Consider the following 17,808-nt stretch of genomic DNA (forward strand, 5'->3'; position numbering starts at 1 on the left):
GAAAGTAATATTACATTAAGTAGATGGCGTTTATATGTCATCCTTAGGGTCAGTTGTGTGGTGAGGGACAAGATTTGCTTCTGTTTGGCCACATATTTTATGACTGGCAGCCACCAGCACTGGTTTTGCCTATTATATTGACCATGAATAATTTGAATTGGTCCTGGACCACCAACCCAGGGCACCCCTGCAAGTGTCCCGAGGCACCCCAGAGAGCCACGGCACACAGTTTGGGAACCTCTGCGCTAGACAATGAATGCCTCAAACTTTATTTTACCAAGTATGTCATACCAAGATCTGTATTGTAACTGCTAGATATCGGGCGGCAGTTATTCAACTATACAGTATATTTATTTTCATTAGTCACCTTATTATGGGTCTATGTACTAAGCCTTGAAGAGAGAGAAAGTGGACAGAGATAAAGTACCAGCTTCTGTCATTTTTCAAACACTGGGGCAGATGTATTAACCTGGAGAAGGCATAAGTAAGTGATAAACCAGTGATAAGTACAAGGTGATAAAGGCACCAGCCAATCAGCTCCAATATGTAACTTAAAAGTTAGGATCTGATTGGCTGGTGTGTTTATCACCTTGCACTTATCACTGGTTTATCACTTCCTTACGCAGTCTCCAGGCTGGGTATGGCAAGACCGTTTCGCTCGGCACAGATAACCGTTTCAAACAGAATCCACGTGGATCGTTAAGTATGAAAAGGTTCAAAAAAAGAAAAAAATTGTGAAAACTTCATGTCGACCTTTTGACCTGTCGACCTAGAACATGTTGACCTAGAGACCCTGTCGACCTAGAAACCAGTTGACCTAGATAGTGTCGACCTAGTTACTGTCAACCTAGACACTGGATTCCCTCCAGGCTCAATACATCTGCCCCACAGCCTGTATAAAGGCAGTTAGGAGCTGATTGGCTGATGCTTTATCTGTCCACTTTATCTCTCTCCAAGATTTAGGGGCCCTACACACTGGGCAATTTGTGCGATATGAACAAATAATGGTTTTTCAGTAACGGTGTGCGCAGGACCATTTTTGCTGGATTTGGCTCTGATTCCTTGTCTGGCTTTGAATTTGGATTTGACAAACCGGCATGACTGGATTTAGATTTGGATTTTTCTTCAAAAATTGGAGAAAAAAAAGCTAAAATCACAAAATGTGTTTTTTTTTTTTTTGTTGCTACAGTATTGTTAAGCTCAATAACATTAATTTCCAGTTGTTTCCAGTCAATTTTGACAACCTCACAGCTCACAATATTGTTTTCACCAATACTGACCAAGGGCTGCAGCAAGCTGGTTGGTTACTAAGCGACAGAGCAGCAGAACAAGCACACGGCAGTTTATAGCACATCTATGAAACATTTCCACAGCATACTGGGGTACAGTGCACAGAACAGTGCAAACAATAGATCTCCATATGTTTTTTTTATTTGTTTTAAGTTGCAGCTCAGTCACTGGGCTTATAGATGCACGTGAGCAAAGTGCACTAGGGTAAAGCACATCAAACAGTACAAACAATAAAAATATGTTGTATTTTTCTTTTTTTTTTAATTTGCAGCTCAGTTATGTGTCGATCACAGGGCTTATAGATGCACATGAACATAGCGCACTAGGGTAAAGCGCACCAAACAGAACAAACAATATAAATGTTATTTTTCTGTGTTTTTTTTATTTTTATTGCAGCTCGATTCGAACTGTGTGGGTCACAGGGCATACAGATGTACGTGAACAAAGCGCACTAGTGTAAACCGCACCAAACAGAAGAATTTACAGCATAGTATAGCGCAGCACACAGCAGTATGCAGCATGCCCCCTATAGACAGTTACTCTATAGCACAGCCACTTGTGAAACTGGACACAGCAAAGCCAGTATAGCAGAGTATAGCGCAGCACACAGCAGCATGCACCCTATAGACAGTTACTCTATAGCACAGCCACTTGTGAAACGGGACACAGCAAAGCCAGTATAGCAGAGTATAGCGCAGCATGCAGCATGCCCCCTATAAAGAGTCACTGTATCCTATAAAGAGTCACTGTATACCACAGCCACTTGTGAGACTCTCGACACAGCAATTATAGCAGAGTATAGTGCAGCATCCATCAGCGTGCAGTGTGCCTCCTATACACAGTCACTATACAGCACTAGCACTTATTAGTCTCCGGACATCCCACAGCCACTACAGCAGAGTGTAGCGTAGCAAACTTCAGCGTTCTTTAGACTGAAATGTCGCTGAGTCCTGGGTGCAGCGCCTTATATAGAATCCCAGTGCCGCGAGAATCCGAAGCTGTGCGAATGACGTTCGGCCTCGACGTGGGATCTGAGACTGGCAGGAACATCTGAGCTGCGACTCTGATCCCCGCTGTTCAAAGCAGTCCAGGTTCCAAGGAATCTGGACCGCTCAACTCTAGTTCACACACGTCTTATTCCTCCTCCCACGCTTTCTCTCGGCATACATGACAATATCACAGCCCTTGTTAACTTGTCTACTATTGATAAGCCACTGTATGCTTTGTTCATATGTAAATACTCAATGCCATGGTGTAGACTAGAAGTCCCACAAATGCTCAAGGTTGAGAAATAATAAGAATGTGCCGAACATTGGTAGTACTGAGAGTTGGCTTCCTACAATAACAGAATAACAATGTATTATGTAATGGAGGTATACATTAACTCATACATATTTAACATTGGCATTATGTGCAAATCATGAATTCTGAAGATCTATATTATGTTTAATGGATTGAAAGCCTATTCTAGAATTCAAAGTGGTTATGTCTGAGGGATTGTGCTATTATATGCATTATTATTTCTCGGAGTGTATACAGGTTTCTTGACTTGCATCACAAAGCTGTTATTAGGGGATAAGCGTTATGGTGACCAGTGCATGTTGTTAAGCTATGGAGTGTGCCTCTGCGCAGTCTCTATCCTGATCCTTTGGGGAGGTATCAAACCCTTTACCAAGATGGCCACCATTTGGTCTTCTGCTCATGTGCAGCGCCATCTTGTTACTGTGTTAGAATGCCACAGTGGGACATGGACGTATTCCACTTTACTCCCAGAGACGCTGCAATATCTTGAGATACTGGGTACCGCTGCATATCACTACTGATTGCATATGCTACCCTCATACATCACCACCTGGTGATCAGTATGTTCCGCTCAAGCTCCGCTCCGTTATCTTGATACTGAGTGTATGTAACTGTGAGTAAGCTTGTTCAAACATACTACTCAATAAACCACACTACTGGTTAGATACTGGGCTGTTTGGTGACATTGCATCTCATGATATATACTATTACTCTACTTACTACCACCGCTAAATACTACACACATATATTAACACATGCAAGCTTCATAATAGAATATAAAAAAAAAATAGGATAAGTATTTTAAAAAAAAAATCAACAAGAGAGTATACGGTCAGAACAAAGAGAGGCTATACAGTAGTATTTTAAAAACAGTGCCACCTGCTGTCTTTCTACTGTAACTTTTCAAGTATTCTTAGCATGCAGCTGTTGCTTCTCCAGTCAACTTGAGGCAGCTGTCTCACAGGGATGCAGTCACTTTACCTCCAATCATAATCCCGACGGACTATATACCGACACCCATTGACCGATGGTCGAAATCCCGACAAGGTCTAAATACCGACACGGACTAAATACCGACATGTAAAATACCGACATGGTCTAAATACCGACATGTAAAATGCCGACAGGTCGAAATACCGACACAAGTTTTTCATGATTTTTTTTCATTAAAACCGACTTGTTCATACTTTACCGTCCCAGTGGACCTGGAGGGGGAATATAACAGTGTGCCGAGCGCAGCGAGGCACCGTGCCCGAAGCATGGCGAGCGGACGCGGTACACTTTATATGGTGTCCATGTTGATTTATGTCGACATACACACAAAAAACCATCAAAAAATGCATGTCGGTATTTCGACCTGTCGGCATTTTACATGTCGGTATTTAGACCTTGTCGGTATTTTACATGTCGGTATTTAGTCCGTGTCGGTATTTAGACCTTGTCGGGATTTCGACCATCGGTCAATGGGTGTCGGTATATAGACCGTCGGGATTATGATTGGCGGGATTTCATACCGATCCCGTCTCACATTATAAATGCCAAATCGTCAGATATGTGACCGCTCATCCCCAGAGTTTGTTAAACATCTTAAACCATTACTACATGGAGGCATAAATAAGGGGAAAAGAATGGTCAGATTTATTTCAATTTAAACTGTTAGCTAATTAACTATTAAATATGTGGATAAGAGGTAAAAGGACAGATAAAGTCTGGTGACAAAGATAGTACAGCCCCACAAAGCAATATCACCATCTGCTTATATTCAACCTCCATCTAGATGGGAGGCCAGGTGCCAACCCATCACCACACTCAAGATACCCACTTCTCACACCAATAACACAACAAAAGGCCCACCTGGACTGGTGGTGCTGCTGACCACAGCAGGATAGAATCAGCCTATACAATGTATAGGAGAGGGTAGAATCTCAAGAACTAAAGGCAGATAGTGACTGCTGCCGTTCTTTCCCACCATGGACTAACACATATAAAGGGAGGTAGGGATGGTGGGAATATTCACAGCTGAAAAGGTTGATGCCAAAATGTCCACTATACTCCCAAGCACAAAATGGTCCTGAAACCTCTCCCCTAAACCACATCTAAAGTTTGGCCTGTCCTAATCACTACATACCAACAACTTCACACAGAGTTGTATCTCTTCCCTGACCAGGAGAAGCCAGACTTGTTTAATTTCCGCCATGCATATGAAATGCATTCCGTCATTCTTAGAGTTTTTTTCCGGTAAAGGTGTGGTGTCTACTTTGCCGATAGATGTAACAGTGACTGTATTTGTCTTTTGATAATGTATGTAACTCATATTCAAACATTTGTAAGGAATGAGAGAGGCATCACTCCAGTATCCATCCTCCAGTAAGCCGCTGTTTTCACATGTAGTGACTTTTCTATCTGTGTCATAATCCCAGCCAGAGGCGGAACTACTAGCGGTGCAGCCGGTGCATTGCACCGGGGCCCACCGCTCTGAAGGGGCCCACTGCCGACGGCATTACAATGAGTCACAATGACGCATTAAATGCCGCCAGAGCTGCGATCACCACCAGTGCCCCAGGGTCTCTGCACAATAACGTTGGGCCTAGAAAGTAGTCAGTCACAGTCATGTTCGGGTCCCGGCTGGAGTGGGAGGAGGAGTCTCTCTCTCCTCTCAGCTCTGCCCCCAGACTTCGTAATGCATTGCTGCCTCCTGCCTCTGCCTGATTACTTGTAACAGAGACGTTTCCTGGGAGGCCGGCCGTGCTGCAAGCCCGAATCCTACATGTGGCCACGCCCCCAGCAGCTTGTCAGTCACCATTCTAAATGACAGGCACGTACTGGCAGGCACGTACTGGCAGCATGCCGGCACCTGTCAGGGACCTGCAGCTTAGAGGAGCTTCTGACAGAACTCTTCCAGCCAGTCGCCTCACCAGTCCCCCAGTCCCGACTCCCAAGCAGAAGAGCACATACAGTAGCGGTCCAAAAGCAGCTCCTACTAGCAGCGGTAAGTGGCTGGTTTCCCCATCTGCAGTACCTTCTCACAGCTACAACCCAGCCCCCCATTCACGGCACCACCCGACCCCCCGCACAGGCTCCTCTTTGTTCCTCCACAGCTACAGCCCGCACCCTCATACACAGCACCCCAAACGACCCTCCCCTGCAGGCTACTCTTGTTCCCTCACAACCACAGGCCCCCCCACATCCATGTCACCCGTAACCCTCCCTTCCCACCCACGCATGTTCTGCCCTCCTACTTTCTCTCCCCTCACAGCTCCAAATCCCCCATCTGCAGACCCTCCGTTCACCCCCTCCCCACATAGATTCCTTTCTCCTGCTAGATCTCTCCTCACAGCTCCAAATCCCCCATCTGCAGACCCTCCGTTCACCCCCTCCCCCACATAGATTCCTTTCTCCTGCTAGATCTCCCCTCACAGCTCCAAATCCCCCATCTGCAGACCCTCCGTTCACCCCCTCCCCCACATAGATTCCTTTCTCCTGCTAGATCTCCCCTCACAGCTCCAAATCCCCCATCTGCAGACCCTCCGTTCACCCCCTCCCCCACATAGATTCCTTTCTCCTGCTAGATCTCCCCTCACAGCTCCAAATCCCCCATCTGCAGACCCTCCGTTCACCCCCTCCCCCACATAGATTCCCTTCTCCTGCTAGATCTCACTTTACAGCTCCAAATTCATCCGTGGTACATTCCCCCTCCTCCACACATTTTCCCCTCAACTGCTCTCTCCCCTCTCTAGCTCCAACCCCCCCCCCCCTCCCCCCACACACAGATTGTTCTCTCTAGCTCCAACTCTTCTCACAGCTCAAAATCTCCCCAACCAAATCCAAGGCACCCACCAAACCCTGCCTCACCCCCACAAACATTCCCCTGTACTGCTCCCCTCAAAGCTCCAAATTACCCCTTCAATCGCTCTGTCTTCCACACAAATTCCCCTTTCCTGCTCTCTATTTCCTCACAGCGCTAACTAACCCCATTTGCAGCATCCCCGATCACCCCTTCCCCCACACACAATTTAGGGTTAGACTGCAGTCAGGGTGGGGTTGAGGTTAGGCTTTGGTTAGGCTGCAGTTAGGGTAGGGTTAGGATTAGGCATGGGTTAGGGTTATGCCTCAGTTAGGGTTGTGATAGGTTTGAGTAAGGATTAGTCTGCAGTTAGGGTGGGGTTAGGACTAGGCATGGGTTAGGGTTAGGCTGTAGTTAGGGTAGGGTTAGGAATGGTCTTGGTTAGGGTAGGGTTAGTATAGGGCTGCAATTAGGGTTAAGCAGCAGTTAGGATAGGGTTAATATTAGGCTGCAGTTAGGCTAGGGTTAGGATTAGATTGCGGTTAGGATTAGTTTAGGCAGCAATTAGGGTGGGATTAGAGTAGGCTGCAATTACAGTGTTGTCTCTGCTTACAGTTGATTTGGTGCAACCCCCATGTGAGGCCACTTCTAGGAATTTTCCAAGGCCACTTTTAGTCCCCAAACCACCCCTGTCTCAGGTACTCCCTTTTCTTATTTATATTCCGCAGTGCCTAATTGTGCCTGCCGCCTGTCCAGTATGGCACAAGAGGACAAAAAAATACCATACAATCAAGCCGTCCAGCATACCCCTCCCCCCCCCCCCCACAGTTACCCCTGTCACCTGTTGTAGTCTGCATTGTGCGGCATAATGTCAGTGCTGGCTTTTCCTTGTTCTGTACCTGCCTCTCCGCCGCGGCGGCCCACTGTCACATAAGTGGAGCAGGCACCGGCAGCCTTTGAAAAGGCAACGGAATAACCGGGCATGCCATGCAGCAGTGTCCGCTCCCTGCAGAGACCCTCACAGCTCCCACCAACTGTTGCTGCAATCAGTTAAGATGTTGAACTTGAAGAAACTACTCAAGACTGGCTAAGACAGTCTGTGTTGCAGTAAGCAACAATCTCCTATCTATCTATCTATCTATCTATCTATCTATCTATCTATCTATCTATCTAATTAAATCCTGGGAAGGAACACACTCAATATTGCAAATCTCCAGAAATATTGTATTTATTCAGATTCGTGAGCTTGTTCACTACCGACCAGCACTGGCACAAATATTTGTGAACAATAAACATGACTACTCTTCTCTAAAACTAATGCTGGTCAGCTCTATGAGAATATGTTGGTTTTAAATCTATGTAGCATAACTTTATGGCCAGGCGAATAGGAGGAACAGCCCTGCCCCTGCCTGCATGCGAGTCCATCTCATGACACTGAATGAGCCAGCAAAGCTAGTCTGGTGTGGTCCTAGGTCCCGGACCCGGCAGTAAGTAAACCAATGAGTGTGTCTGCCTGCAGCCACCTCTCAGCTGTTACCCACTGCCTCTCCCCATCACCAACTATCTCCCTCTTACTCTCTATCTTCTACTGTCACCCTCTGCCTCTCACCATCTCCCAGTCTCCCTCTGCCTTTAGCTGTCATCCACTTCCTCTCCCTGTCTCCCTTTGACTTCCAATTTCACCCATGTCTCTCAGTGTCTCCCTCTGCCTTCTGCTGTCACCCTCTGCCTCTCCCTGTCACCCACTGACTACCCATAACCCATTAATTACCCAGTCTCCCTGGCATCCTCTCCCTATCTGTCACCAATTGACTTTAGTCACCTCCTGCCACCCTCTGCCTCTCCCCATCACCCTCTACCTCTCCATTCACCCACTGCCTCTCCCTATCTGCCTATCCCCTGTCATTTCCCTGTCACCCATTGACTCCCCAATCACCCACTGATTTTCCCTGTCACCTTCTACCTTTGTCACCCACTTTATGTCTGCGTCAGCTGAGCTAACAGAGTTGCACCTACCACCCATTGCCTCCCCCTGCCACCCTCTGTCTCTCACCATCATCCGCTGCCTCTCCCTGTCACCCTTTACCTCTCCATCACCCACAGACTCCCCAGTTACCATCCTATGCCCACTACCACCCCCTACCACCCTTTGCCGCTCCCCGTCACCTATTGCCTCCCCAATATCTGTCTCTCCCAGCCACCTCTACCTGTCACCCATTGACTCCCCAGTCACCACCTGGCTTTCCTTTATCCATGGCCTCTCCCGCTATCACCCACTGTTTCTCCTAATGATGCGGAGAAGGGGGGCCCAGAGCATATTTTTGCACCTGGGCCCACCACTTGCTAGTTCCGCCACTGATCCCAGCGGTGCAAGTAAGTGGGTAATCTCTGGTATGGAGTACCCTTAAGAATTTGGCAGCGGGTACTCAGTACCACCTGCGCCACACTTTGCCATTACCACAATTATAATGTGCCACAAAGCAACAAGACCATGGTGCTTGGCAGCATGACGGCTCCTCTCACTTTGTCAGGGTTACTGGGAGTGCGACAGTGGCTGTATTTTCCTGTTATATTGGAGGCATTACTATATATTGTTATTAAATTGGGGGCATTACTATATATTGTTATTAAATTGGGGGCATTACTATATATTTCTATTATACTGGATGTATCACTATATATTTCTATTATACTGGAGGCATTACTATATATTTTTAGCCTTGCCTCCAGATAAAAAAAGAAAAAGGGGCTGTGACGTGTGGCCACGCCACTAGTGTCATGTAGCCACTCCCACTAGCATCATGTGGCCACCCCCCCTCACAACACATGACCACGCCCATTTTCAACACTCTGTACCACTAAGAAAATATTTCTACTTGCACCACTGCATAATCCCCACACTTTCCCCCCGGGACTTCTCTTCAGGAACAGGGAACTGTGGGGGCACAGCACCAGGACCAGGCTCAGCAGGGATATCCCCATTGCTTCTGAATATGCCCCCCACATTCTCCTACCCACCCGTACTAAGATCTGATCAAAATGTTATCCCAATCCTACTTCTGCCACTAGTTACCTGCTATTGTGGTTTTTTTTTTTTTTTTCCATTGCTCGCTTCAACCCCACCATGTGTTTTTCCTGTAATGTTTACCTCCACTGATTGCACACCTTTCCATTGTGCCCTACATGCAGGGTACATCATACTACTACATAAGCATCAGTCTTCCCATATATGAACTTGGCCCTTGTATGGCTCACCTCCCACAGTGTAACCTTCAAAGTGTGCCCAACATGGCTGCCCCATATGGTACACTTGTGGATGGGATGAAAAATACATAGGCCTGATGGTTTTGATTGAACCCTACTCTGAACTGTAGGACTCTGAAATCACCCCCATTTTGTGTCATCCCTTCTAGGGGTGGACTATTCTACCCTGGGTAATCCTACGCTGAGCGCCCAAGATGGCTGCCGCACCTGGTACCTTGTGAGGGTGGAATACACAACCTTTGGAAGTTATTACCCAAAATGCCTGCACCTGTCCTGTATTATGCTTACTGTGTGCTTAAGGTTTTCTTTTATGTCTGTGTGGCTTATCTATTGTATTACTCAAATCCTCTGTATCATGTGCATTGTTTTTGATATCTGTAAAGCGCCTTGAGTCCTGTTGGAGAAAGAGCGCTATATAAATAAAATTATTATTATTATTATTATTTCTAAGGAAAGGTCCAAAATGTAGTCAAGTATAGGACCACAACTGCAGTAATGTAACTAGTCCGTAGTCTGACTGTTAGCTGTGCACAGCCGCAGAGATTTTCTCACTGTATTATGAGGAGCGGCATTTAACAGATTGTTTCCCAGAGGACGGAGACATTTGCTCCAGATCATTATTGGTTACACTCCTCATAGAGTTTGTATTGTAATGACAGATGATTTCCATCATGCTATCTGTATTACAGAGATTCTTAGTGGCAAAGAAGGAAGTGCCTTAGGGTTCTTGTACATGGTCATCTTCTCTCAATGTTGGCTTCTCACGGACTGTGGATGGATGAGGAACAGAGAAACTACCACCAATGTCCTTATATTTTTGGGATAGTTTTCCTTCTCGTCCATATTGTGTAGCACATTTAAAGTCTTTATTACATCTTTCATTTAAAAAGCACAGGTTCCCTGGCATTGCCCAGATTTGTTTGCATTGTGTTAATAGGCATTTCTGAAAAGCAGAGCCAATACCCTTTTTGCTATCTTTTTATCTTGCCATAAAAAAAACTATTGTGACAAATGCTGTATAGAAGTGTGATGATCAGCACGCATGTTCTTCATTTGCATACATCAAGCATAATATGTTTAAAGATGCCAAAATTACCTTTTTACGCCTTGCGTTCGCCCATCCACGCCTGCGTTTTTGCTGGCACGCCTGCGTTTTTTCGAACACTCCCTGAAAACTGTCAGTTGACACCGAGAAACGCCCACTTCATGTCAATCACTCTGCGGCCACCAGTGCGACTGTAAAGCTTCGCTACACCTTGTGTGAAGCTACATCGTTCGTTGCAGTTGTACGACGCGTGTGCACATTGCGCCGCATGCGCAGAAGTGCCCTTTTTTTGCCTCATCGCTGCAAAGCGAACGAAAGCAGCTAGCGATCAACTCTGAATGACCACCTCTGTCTGTGGTCTGTTTGCCAGCAAAATATACAGAACAGTAAAACCTTGTGTATTTGCTAGTGGATTCCGCTTCTCTAAAATAACTAAGTGTTAATGGCCTCACTTCATAAATGGTACTATGGAATCAGTGGGAGTTTTCCCGTGAGATTTTCTGGAGGGGGTGTGTGCCGCAGTGGTGCAGTAAGGGGACGGGCCAAGATGAAGTAAATCGCCATTAATTACATCATCAAGGCTGAGGGCTGCCCAAATCACTGGGGATCTGAGTGGGATCCGGTCTGAAGATCGACAGTGTCTAGGTCGACAATGTTTAGGTCGACCACTATAGGTCGACAGTCACTAGGTCGACATGGATGGAAGGTCGACAGGGTTTCTAGATCGACATGTGCTAGGTCGACAGGTCTAAAGGTCGACATGAGTTTTTCACATTTTTTTTCTTTTTTTGAATTTTTTCATACTTAACGATCCACGTGGACTACGATTGGAACGGTAAAGTGTGCCGAGCGAAGCGGTAGCGGAGCGAAGGCACCATGCCCGAAGCATGGCGAGCGAAGCGGTGCACTAATTTGGGATCCCGGTCACTCTACGAAGAAAACGACACAAAAAAGAAATAAAAATCCTCATGTCGACCTTTAGACCTGTCGACCTAGCACATGTCGACCTAGAAACCCTGTCGACCTTCCATCCATGTCGACCTAGTGACTGTCGACCTATAGTGGTCGACCTAAACATTGTCGACCTAGACACTGTCGATTTGATGAACCACACCCATCTGAGTACCTTGTCTATTTTCCTGGGAATCCAGGAGAACTTCCTGCAATTCAGGTGTTTCTGAGAAAGTAGGCAAGTATGATTTACTGTAAATTAAAAAAGACCACTAGGAGTTGTTGTTTTTTTTTTAATTCTTATTTATCAGAACATTTCGTTTTATTACATGTAGTAACATCAATGTTCAGTGTATCAATATTGTATCATCCAGTTAAAAAATATGAGAAATCTTGCCTGCATTAAGAAAGTAGGAGAGACGCCGATCTTGAAATACGACGTTCGTGTTCTAGTGTGCAGACAAGGTTATGCAGTTACTGTGACGCATAGAATACACGGTCAATAATCCTGATTGTTTCTGTTAATCAGAATATAGTCATTGAATTTATTTTAGCAATACTTGGCCCATGTGGAATGTTGCTTGTAATGTAATGAAGCAAATCCCCTAATTCTGCTTAGTAGGGTGAATCATGAAAAGTGTAGCCCCCAGCATTTAATTAAGTAAGACATCTAAGAAAATGTAAAAAGATTCCAAAATACGTAACTGAGGGGTCTATTCGTGAAGGAGTGAAAAGAGTGGAGAAGTGAGCCTGGGGAGAACTTGCCCATGGCAACCAGTCAGCTGCTCCGAACAATTGTATAGTATGCAAATGTATAAATGTGACTGCAATGCTGATTGGTTGCCATTGGCAACTTCTCCACTGGCTCACTTCTCCATACTTTTCACTGCTTCATGAATAGACCTTGAGATAATGCAACACTAGGATGTTGTGTACGAGGGGTTCAGTGTCAAGGTCAACAGCCAATTTGTCGACCCCATATGGTCGAAATGCATTAGCTCGACAGGTAAAAGGTAGACAGTGCTTAAGGTTGACAGGTACAACAGGTCCATGGTCAACACAAGTTTTTTTTTTTTTTATGTTTTTCCAACTTTTGCTTGATTTACTATCGACGTGGACTATGATTGCGAATAATAACCTGAGAGGGTACACATTTCCACTGGCACTTTAAAATTTTGTGTTGACCATTGTCATTTCAACGTTTTGTAACTGTCGAACTTACCCACTGTCCACCTTTTATCTGACAACCTTTTAATCGACCCAATGCATGGTGACCATATGGGGTCGACCGAATGACTCTATCTAGGCAGTGTAGACCGTCTATAACACACCCGACCCGTGTAAGAGAAATTGTTTCAGTCATCTATGAAATGTCTTTAATTCAAAACCGCTAACTATACTTGCCTAAATATCCCCAAATTCCCTTAGATGTCGCCCCCCTCCCGATATGACACAGAGACAGCTCCACATCCTCACACTCAGTGGAAATACCAGTGATCACCCATTAATTCATTAGTCACCAATGAAATTGTTCATTTACATGAATTTTTTGAATTTGCAAAGAATTTCAAGTAAGAGCATGAAAATTCCTCGGTGCTTATAGAACACATGTAAAACCGTTCTGTGCAATAAATATAATTACCATCTTCGAAGAGGCAGTAGTTCCCACATTTTTACTTGCCGAATGCTGGGTACACACTAGACCAGTGGTTTCCAAACTTTTTTGAATAACGGCACCCTAGAATATCAGAATTTGTTTCACGGCACCCCTAGGCCAAAAATTTCTTATTGAGAAATTTAGAAAGAAATATTACATTAAGTAGATCACGTTTGTCATCCTTAGGGTCAGTTGTGTGGTGAGGGACAAGATTTGCTTCTGTTTGGCCACATATTTTATGACTGGCAGCCACCAGCACTGGTTTTGCCTATTATATTGACCATGAATAATTTAAATGCGATGGTTGTCCCGTTTCCCCTGAACTTCTGGACAAAAGATATAGGTCTCACTCAGCATGGATCGTATTTGTAAAGCTGCTCGGAGGCAGATATGCATATTTGATCCATAGTAATGTAAATGGCCATCACCCTGCAGCTTGCCAAATCAAGAAAACCTCGTCCCGCAATGCAGTCATTGGCCTCGCCACTCCCGGAAAATGTGGGTGACACATCCCTGTTTCCAGCAACGCCAGCCGCCCTCGTATTTCCCCCCCGCACATGTGCAGCACGGACATAATTAGAAAACTGCGCATGGGATCGCTTGTGCAATCCAAGCTAAACAACAAAAACCCACAGGGGGTAATTCTGAGTTGATCGCAGCAGCAAGTTTGTTAGCAGTTGGGCAAAATCAGGTGCACTGCAGGGGGGCAGATGTAACATGTGCAAAGAGAGTTAGATTTGGGTGAGTTATATTGTTTCTGTGCAGGGTAAATACTGGCTGCTTTATTTTTACACTGCAATTTAGATTTCAGTTTGAACACACCACACCCAAATCTAACTCTCTCTGCACATGTTATATCTGCCCCCCCCCAGCAGTGCTTATGGTTTTGCCCAACTGCTAACAAACTTGCTGCTGCGATCAACTCAGAATTAGGCCCCAAGACCGATTTTCATTTTGACATTCTGCCCATAGTTCATTTAAAAATGTCAACTTTGTGACTGAAGCATATTTTATGTCCGATATCTCCATTCCATATTTTTCTTACTTAACGAGTACTTCATGAATGACATTTTGAATTTTGTTTTATTTGAATAAATATACTTTTGTATTGTAAACACTTGATCCGCACATTATTATTTTTATTGCAGAATATTGATACTGTGTTGCCAAGCCTTTCTTTTATTTGACCTTAAAAACAAAATATGTAAAAGAGAGGAAAAAAAATAAAAATCAGGTGGCGTAAAATAGGGATCTGATTATACTGAGGTCTGCATCTGAAATTAAAATGCTGTGCAATCTATTCATTGGGTGTAACTGTACCTCTCTGCCTTTTTTTTTATCATTTTATGGGGGAGATTTATCAAAGCTTGGAGAAACATTATTAAGAGGTAGATGTACTATGCAGTGGAGAGGTTGCCCATTGCAACCAATCGGCTACTCTGTATCATTTCATAATATGCAAATGTTAAATGTTACTTCATTGCTGATTGGTTGCCATGGCCAATTTCTCCACTGGCTCACTTCTCCACTCTTTCCACTGCTTAGTACATCTCCCCCCTAAGTACTACCAACCAAGTCAGCTCCTGACTGTCATTTTTCAAACACAAGGGATGAAGTATTAAGCAATGGATAGAGTGGAAAAGTTGCTCATGACAACTTATCAGCACTTAAAAGCAGCCTGTAAGATGGCAATAGAAGCTGATTGGTTAGTACTTTATCTCTCTCCAAACTTTGATAAATCTTCCCCTTAAAGCTGATTTAAACAAGTAACTAATAGAGGAAACCTACTCCTTCTATTTCTTTCCTTGTGCTTTTTCTTTGACACCTATTGTTTTTATATTTACAGCAAAGCAATTCATATCAAACTAATTGATGACGAGGAGTATGAGAAAAACAAGAATTTCTACATTGAACTGAGGGCACCACACGTTGTGGACATTTGTGTGCAGAAAGGTGTAGTAACCGCTTTGTCACACTAACCACCTCTGCTCCCGATTGCTCTCCTCAACCCAGGGATTGGAAGGTGACTAGTAGCAATTCAATTGTTGGTGAACCTCATGCCCAGTAATACTAAATGCTGTACAGGTATTACGGCAGATGTTGTTCATCAACAGGTGGAGTGCCACAGTTTGCCCATCCCTTTTTTTAATCTATCCACTATCCCACCTCTTCCTTTTATGCTTTGTGCTATTTCTTCTAACAACTAATCATTTTCTTATTTAACACTCTGATTGCTAACAATGCTTTGCCCATAGATGTGACACCACTGCACATACCCCAAGTCAATTTTGCATGTCGTCTACTAGTCACTACAGAAATGTTCTACGTGTATTAAATGAAAACTACATCCAGGTTTAAAATAAGACTTTATTTTAAAGCAGTAATCCCATAAATACAGTACATTAGGTGTGTTTTTTCTAACAATAGCCTCACTGGCAGGCTATAAGAAGAATATTGTTATTTACTATTTTTCCTTAGTTTGTTTCTTCAGACTGCTGTTAATGATTGATACATCCGCAGATTCTTGAAGTATTGTGTTACTGCCATGACAATCACATGGAAAATGATGCAGTGAATCTCAAGGCTTTGGAACCACTATATGAAATATGTTTTCATTGTGACATCCTCCCCCCTCCTTTCTCCCCTGTGTCATAACGTGATATACTGAGAGCTGTGAGTCTGTGCCTGTGTAGCAGACTTAGGGGCTAGTTCAGGTTGGATTGCAAATAGCGATCCAACCGGAATTTTTTTTTAAATCGCCCAGTGGGCGTATGCGCAAGGCCCATCCTGCGCATGCGCCTATGTTTACTGCGGGCATCCTGCAGAAAATGCGGACGCCTATGGCTGTCAACCAGGCAGAGGCGTTCTCGGGGGCTTAAAAACGGGGTCGGTGGCAGTCAAACTGTGTGCGTGATGGGGATGGCTGCATGACGTCACACGCAGCCGCTGCCGTCACAAAAATGGCGGCAGGGCTTCCTGCGGGCGCAACCAGGCTGCACCGGCAGGAGGCTTCCCTGTTTTTAGCGATCACGCTGAAATTACGTTGCAACCACAATTTCAGCGTGCTCAAGGGGGGGGGGGGGAGCGTCGGCTAGCATGCTGGGTGGCCTTACTCTACAATGGGCAGCCCCCAGCGAGGGATCAAAAGGATTGCAAATCCTGCTACTTAGCAGAATTTTCAATCCTTACTGAATGAAGTCCATACTGTGTCTATGTCTGCCAGACGGACAGTATGTTATGTTTTATGTCTGCTCTTGTGATATCGTGTCCCTTTATCTCCTTTCATAAAATGATGAGAACTGTGACCTATTCTTGTTTGCCTTCCAGAGAGGTACTGAAAGAGAGATAATGATTTATAGAAAAATAGCTAAGCATGATCAGATGCATGCATAAAAAGTACTTACCTTTCAATTCAAAGAAAAAAAAAACTCTGTGGGATTGCTGCTTTAAAGAAGATGTGTATAATCATTGCATCTTTTTCGTTTCTTGGGCTTAGTTGACATCATCCTGTAAGAAATGTCAGTGGTGTGTGAGCTGAGTCTGCCACTTGGCAAACACCCATCTAGAGCACCAAAATAGCCTAAAAGCGTGAACCCAAGTTTAAAGTAGCAGTGGAAGGAATCACTGGCACAGCTAATCGGACCAGCTGTCTCCGCAGCGGAGAAATGTTGAATTGCTCTGGTGATTGTGTATCCACTGTTTCTACTTGCAGCAAGTTGGATACTTAATTATTGTGTGTCACCCGGCCCCCAATAAATAACGTGAGGAATAAACCCCATCATATGTTTCAGTCAGTGTTTTTATTTTCCATGTGGCATGCTTACATTGGGATCAGGCTTCCCTGGGAATTTAAATGTAACATACATCCATGGCTGACAGTGGAGAAGGAAGGTGCATGTTTAACACTATCTGCCCAGCTGTTGCATCTTAATGTGTAGAGCAGGTGGGCAAAGGAAGGGAATGTCCATCTCTGTTCTGATATGATCACACAGATTATGCTGCTCATTGTGGCTCACAGAATGAGTGTATGGAGCTGTGTCTGATAATACCAGTACATTGGTTGTGTGGTGGGAAATGAATGACCAGGGAGATGGCTAAACACATACAGATGTGTTCTCCTTCGTCCTTGCTTCAGTCATGTTAAACATCCCTTTTAGTTGCGCCTAGATGTCAGTGTCTCTGAGTGTATTTTTTACCCCCGATAAAACGCACAAGCAGACTTTGCTGATTAAACTGATATGCGGCATGCCTACATTCTGTGCCCAACTGAGGCTGCCTCTGCATATGAAATGCTTCGATATAGTGTTTTTCTTGAAAACACTGTAACGTAGCATATCGCATGCAGATACAGAAAAACACTGTAACATAGCATTTTGCAAGCAGATACAGGAAAAGACTGTAACATAGCATTTCATATGCAGATACAGGAAAATACTGTAATGCAGCATTTCTTATGCAGATACAGGAAACACTGTAACGTAGGATTTCATATGCAGATTCAGGAAAACACTGTAA

The 17,808-nt window shown here is 44.5% G+C and overlaps 1 protein-coding gene across 6 annotated transcripts in view; it reads left to right on the forward strand.

Annotated features, from left to right (window-relative positions):
* Positions 1-17,808, forward strand: part of SLC8A3 (solute carrier family 8 member A3) — a 349,513-nt gene that overhangs the window by 245,781 nt on the left and 85,924 nt on the right. For 3 of the 6 annotated variants that reach the window (XM_063947302.1, XM_063947298.1, XM_063947300.1), the window contains one exon: positions 15,140-15,246. The exons of the other annotated variants lie outside the window; for them this stretch is intronic. In XM_063947302.1, the coding sequence (XP_063803372.1) occupies positions 15,140-15,246 (107 nt within the window). The remainder of the gene's footprint in view (positions 1-15,139; positions 15,247-17,808) is intronic. 6 annotated transcript variants of the gene reach the window in all.

Source organism: Pseudophryne corroboree, chromosome 12, assembly GCF_028390025.1.
Source record: "Pseudophryne corroboree isolate aPseCor3 chromosome 12, aPseCor3.hap2, whole genome shotgun sequence".
In the NCBI taxonomy this organism is placed as follows: domain Eukaryota; kingdom Metazoa; phylum Chordata; class Amphibia; order Anura; family Myobatrachidae; genus Pseudophryne; species Pseudophryne corroboree.